Below are 5,967 nucleotides of genomic sequence, written 5' to 3' on the forward strand. Positions count from 1 at the left end.
GAACCGGATGTTGTGATTGAGACTTGTAACTTGACTGCGAGTTCTTAACAAGCAGGGACCGGGAAGGCAGAACTTTGGTCCAATTCGCCATAGACTGCAAGGAAACCACCCGGGAAAGGAAGGGAGGAAAGAAGGACAGAATAAAGAACTTTTACCATCTCCGCAAAGTCGATCCACACGGACAACAAAATGCAGCGAGGCGTTAACGGGTTCGGGTGTCTGGCGGTTCTGGTGGCGTTAGCTGCCTGCAGCGCGCCCCTGGTTCCGTTAGACGACATTGTAATCGAGAAGACTTTTGTGCCCGAGAAGTGCGCGCGTGCCGTCAAAGTCGGTGACTACGTCCGGTACCATTACAACGGCATGTTCCCGGACGGCAAGAAGTTCGACTCCAGGTGAGCTTCGCGCGCACGCGCAGTTGGTGCAACGTGAGAACTTCTGTAAGGCTTGTGGGTTGGTACCGAGAGCCACGCAGGCACCATGCCTGACCCAAATAACACTTGTAATTTGAATTAATGCAGAATATGGACACTCATACTTTTATTAAAAGCACTTTCTAAGCGGTCTGTTTATTAATTAACAATGTGAACACTTTGCCCTGTACTGTACAGTATTGCCTGAGGTCCATTCGTCCCGGAAGAGGACTGAGACAAAATGGGCGGCCTCTTTGATTGAACTTACTAAAACAAATTGAATAACCTATGTAATGCTCTGAGGTCTCAATTAGGTTTGCTTGATGTGTTCACAAAGTGGTTTGGTTTAGTATCACTCCATTCAGACTTGAAGAGGACGCTGGACCAGAAAGAAAATGGACTCCTCCTTGGATTCCATGTGGTCACAATTTGTTTTGCTTAATGTAAACCCAAAGTGGCTCAGGTTCACGCCGACTTGTATTTGCCTCTCAGACCTGAAGTGGACCGCAAAGAGAACCAGATCCGCTTTCAAACGAGCTTGCAATGTGAACGCTCAAATGAATTCAATTCCGGATCCGTTCTAAACCAAACCCCTTTTTTTGCGTTGCAGTTACGACCGTGGCAGCACCTACAACGTGTTTGTGGGTAAGGGCCAGCTGATCCAGGGCATGGACAAAGCTCTGGTGGGCATGTGCGTCAACGAGAGGCGGCTGGTCAAAATCCCGCCGCGACTCGCCTATGGCAAGAAAGGATACGGTGCGTTCAATAAGCGGCGGAGAGAGATTTGGTTTTCAATTTAGGGTTTGAAATGGTTGTTTCAAGCCAGGATGAGCATTTTCAACAAGTGTTAAGGTTTCAAATGAGAGTTTCGCGTCGGGGTGTGTGTGTTTGCGTGTCTTTCAGGCGACACCATCCCGGCGGACGCCATCCTCCATTTTGACGTGCTGCTGCTGGACGTGTGGAACCCCGAGGACGGCGTGCAGATCAACACCTACCACACCCCCGCCGTCTGCTCCCGCAAGGTGGAGGTGTCCGACTACGTGCGCTATCACTACAACGGCACCCTGTTAGATGGGACGCTTTTCGACTCCAGGTACGTGAAATATGACTGACTTAAAAATGGCCGATTTTTTTTACTCAAATCACGATATCCTCTTTCAAAAAGCATGATATTTTGTTTTAAATAATACGTTTGTCGGATGAAAGCGGTCGTTCCCCCATTTTTTTGTTGACCAAACCGTACAACCTCCGCCGTCCCGCCAGCCACACCCGCCTGCGGACGTACGACACCTACGTGGGCATCGGCTGGCTGATCGCCGGCATGGATCAGGGCCTGCTGGGGATGTGCTTGGGCGAGAGGCGCATCATCACCATGCCACCCTCGCTCGGATATGGCGAGAACGGAGACGGCAAGTGCAGCGCCAAACACTTATTTATTTATTTTTTTGTTGTTGTCTGTATCCCACTGAAACGAACATCCAAAATGCTGTCCTGCAGGGAGCGACATCCCGGGTCAGGCGTCCCTGGTGTTCGACGTGGTCCTGCTGGATCTGCACAACCCCAGCGACAGCATCACCGTTACCAACCAGCAGGTGCCAGAGCCGTGCTCACGCAAGTCGGTGGAGGGAGACTTTGTGCGGTACCACTACAACGGAAGCCTGCTTGACGGCACCTTCTTCGACTCCAGGTGGGGCAAGTTGCGAGGGGTGCGCTTCCACCTGACAGCCTCAAGATGGCAGCATTACCCCACAACGAAAATTGAAAACGGATCAAAACCCAAATACTAACCCCAACCGTCCAAGGGATACGCTATCTGCCGAGGACATGTCGTACTGCACTCAAGACCTCCTCCGTCAAACCGTTTAGTTAGCTCCGCCCCGACTGACTCAGGGTTTAGTGTATGTAAAATCCGCGTGGGCGGAGTCAAGCGTTTAAGTCCGCCTCGAACTGCATGCACTCTGCAAGTCTGCGTTCAATGATCAAGGGCTACTTGCGGAAAGCTGCACTTCTCCAAAGAGCCTCAAGATGGCAGCATTTATCCATATAGTCAACGCAAGCGTGCCGGTCACAAAACGTTGCATTTAAGGAAAAAAAAGTGGAATTTGGATTTAGGAAAGTGTATTTTACAATTGAACTCTGACATTTTTGCCCTTTAAAACACTAAATTTGCCAAAAAATTTGAAATGAGAAATAACATTCATTTGGGTTACCAATTAAATGATCATTTTCCTCAAACATGACATTTTCTAACAAATGTGTACAAAAATAAATAAAAAATTGCACTGTATGATTTGTAACGAAAAATTGACTTGCTTGCATAAAGTGCAGTAGTAGACCACCCCAACAATTCTGTAGATGTCCCTTTTAAGTCAACGTTCTATATTTTGAATAAATATTTTTGTTTTTCCCCCTCCTACAGCTACTCTCGCAACCGCACGTACGACACCTACATAGGTCGCGGCTACGTGATCGCCGGCATGGACGAGGGCCTGATCGGCGTGTGCATGGGCGAGCGGCGCACCATCAACATCCCGCCGCACCTGGCTTACGGCGAGGAGGGCACCGGCTCAAAGATCCCCGGCTCGGCCGTGCTGGTTTTTGACGTGCACATCATCGACTTCCACAACCCGTCAGACAACGCCACCATGACGGTCACCAACAAGCCGGAATCTTGCGACAAGCTGACCAAGAAGGGCGATTTTGTCAAGTATCACTACAACGCCACGCTCATGGACGGAAGCTCTCTTGACTCCACGTGAGTGATTGTGTGTGTGAGAGAGGGGGCGCCATTTAATTGTATTTTTTAATGGATGGATACTACTGGTAGGGCTGTGCAATTAATCAAAATTCAATTACAATTTCAGTTATTACACTCCACAATTACAAAATTATAAACAAAAATATTATTATTATTATTATATAAATTATTAATACTAATTTTGAGTTGTTTAAATGTATATATTTGCAACTTTTTTTTAGATTTAAAGATAATAAATTTTATAAATCTTGTTTGATCCAAAATAAACTTGGCATAATTATAGTGTTTTAATTTTTTTTTTTTTGTCTACATTTTTTACGCTTAAACATTTTCTTGTTTTGCACCAAAAAACAAATGATCGTTCTATTCATGATTTTAATTATTCCCAAATTAATATTTTCTTCATAATCGAGCAGCTCTAACTACCGGTAAAAGATGTGGAATGACATGGAATGACTTTTAATGGTATTGAATGATATGGAATCGGGGTGTGCATAACAATCGCAATTCTCATTACGATTCTCTTACGATTTGAGAATCGACTTGTAATGTCCCAAAATCGATTTTATTTAAATTATTTTATACCGTTGTTAGAAAACGATCTATGTTCGCCGCGTGTTAATCAGAGTTGAGATCTGGGAACAGTTTTTCCTTCGAAGGTTTTATTATCAGGAATTTCTGAGACACGGCCGAGCTCACTCAATCAGGGATTTCCCTCAGTGTGTCTTTTACAGCGGACTCACAGCATTCTTATACAATATGAAAAAAGTAGTACAAGCCTCCCCCCCTCCCTTAATCCCCCAGTCCTGTGAATAATGGAAGGGAGACAGGAGAAAGCAGATAAGACTTTTACAGCATCATATTTTAGTTCAACCCCAGATCTGTCCTTGAGATCTTAGACCTGATGAGCAGAAACTCGGACAGCACTTAAACATAACACATCCTCAGATAAAACACAGGAAACCTCCCAACACACTCCTTTTCCCAGATAAGCGGAAGGAAGAATCTTCACTCATCCAGCTTGACTGAGTTAACACAGTTTTGACTACATTGAAACAGAAGATTGTCTTGCCCTTGTTTGTGTGTGCCTTTATTGGGAGCGCTGTTCACAATGTACACGGTTTGGCCACTTAGGGGCAGTGTGCTTGCGCACGTTCCATTACACTGTTAAGTTGTAGCCACATTAGCGTAGACGGAAAAAGTCACAATCGAGTTATGCCAATAAAAGTTGTTTTTTTTTTTTTTTTTTGCAGTGTAGGAAGAGCATATGCTGGCGAGTAATGTTAAGATGCTTCTTTTGTGTGCTTTCCTGAAGCGTTTTGTTTGAATAGCCGTTCTTTTTGAGTGATAAAAGCGCCGCAAGTAGCGCGCTAATTAGCATTGGTGAGTCAGACCGCAGTCGATCGTGAGGATTCTTTGCTCAACTATAAATGGAAGCAGAATTAATTGTCAATCAAATCATTTTGGATCGAAAATTGATTCTGAATCAAATTGCAGACCCAAAAATCCGAAAGGCGTCGTTAGGCAGTCAAAAGATTCCTACCGCGTTCAATACTTGGGTCATGCAGGTCACATAAGTCTTCGAGGAGAATAAACTCTAATTAATCTTATTTTTCCACACTATTCAAACCATACCATAAAACAAAGCCTTCCCGAGGTGATTTTTTTTTTTTCTTGCCAATCGTGTCATGGTGGTTTTGTCGTGTTTCTCTGTCTGTGACTGAAGGCACAACTATGGCAAAACGTACAACATCGTACTAGGTGCCAATCAGGTGGTCCCCGGGATGGAGGAGGGGCTGCTGGGAATGTGCGTGGGCGAGCGGCGGCACCTGGTGGTCCCCCCGCACCTCGGCTATGGAGAAGAAGGAGTTAGTGAGTTACAAAACACAAAGTACACGCCGTTTTGCTTCATTTCCGCAAAAAACGTTCCCCACAAGCAATTTTAAGTCTTTTGATTTCATTTGCGGGAAGCGAACGTACCAATCGAGTCTGCCGAGACACAATAGGGGCTAAAGCTAAGCTCACTTGTGTCTAGTTGACGAGGTTCCAGGCAGTGCGGTTCTGGTGTTCGACATCGAGTTGATGGAAATGGAGGACGGACTCCCTGAAGGTTACATGTTCATCTGGAACGAGGAGGTGAGCGGCGACCTCTTCGCCGAAATGGACAAGGACAAGAACGAGGAGGTGGAAGCCGCCGAGGTACCGTAAGCCCGACGGCGGCCATTTTGTTTGCCAGGCCGTCGTACCGTACCGATTGCTCTTTTCTTTTTGTCTTGCAGTTCAGCGAGTACATCCTGCGGCAGGTGAGCGAAGGCAGGGGTCGCCTGGCGCCCGGGTTCGACGCGCAGCGCATCATCGACAACATGTTCAACAACCAGGACCGCGACAGCGACGGCAAAATCACCGCCGCTGAATTCAAGCTCAAAGCCGACGAAGCTGCCTCGCATGATGAGCTATGATGCGACAAGGAGGTGAAGGCTTTTGGTGAAGGGTAGAGTTTTTTATTTTTTTATTTTTTTTTTTGGAGACTGGCAGGATGCTCAAATGAGCCAAATGAGATTTGACATCAGCGTGAGGAAAGTTTTCGCTATCGGAGATCATTTTAAGTCCTCCGGAGGCCGTACCAAATGAATGAAAAGAATCTGCTCCAGCAAATAACTGTTGGTTTTAGATTGTGTTTATTGTGTGTGTGTGTGTGTGTGTGTGTGTGTGTGTGTGTGTGTGTGTGTGTGTGTGTGTGTGTGTGTGTGTGTGTGTGTGTGTGTGTGTGTGTGTGTGTGTGTGTGTGTGTGTGTGTGT

The 5,967-nt window shown here is 46.1% G+C and overlaps 1 protein-coding gene across 1 annotated transcript; it reads left to right on the plus strand.

Moving 5' to 3' along the window:
* Window positions 1-27: 27 nt before the first annotated feature.
* Window positions 28-5,884, plus strand: fkbp9 (FKBP prolyl isomerase 9). The gene is made up of 9 exons (XM_086062197.1): window positions 28-392; window positions 1,021-1,166; window positions 1,314-1,503; window positions 1,674-1,823; window positions 1,912-2,097; window positions 2,830-3,165; window positions 4,895-5,040; window positions 5,204-5,367; window positions 5,448-5,884. Exons 1-9 carry the CDS (start codon window positions 190-192, stop codon window positions 5,625-5,627), a joined length of 1,701 nt encoding a protein of 566 aa, XP_085918323.1. The 5' UTR covers window positions 28-189; the 3' UTR covers window positions 5,628-5,884.
* Window positions 5,885-5,967: the final 83 nt, after the last annotated feature.

Source organism: Leptonotus elevatus, chromosome 19 (genome assembly GCF_054856555.1).
Source record: "Leptonotus elevatus isolate MCC_2025b chromosome 19, RoL_Lele_1.0, whole genome shotgun sequence".
Taxonomy (NCBI): Eukaryota; Metazoa; Chordata; class Actinopteri; order Syngnathiformes; family Syngnathidae; genus Leptonotus; species Leptonotus elevatus.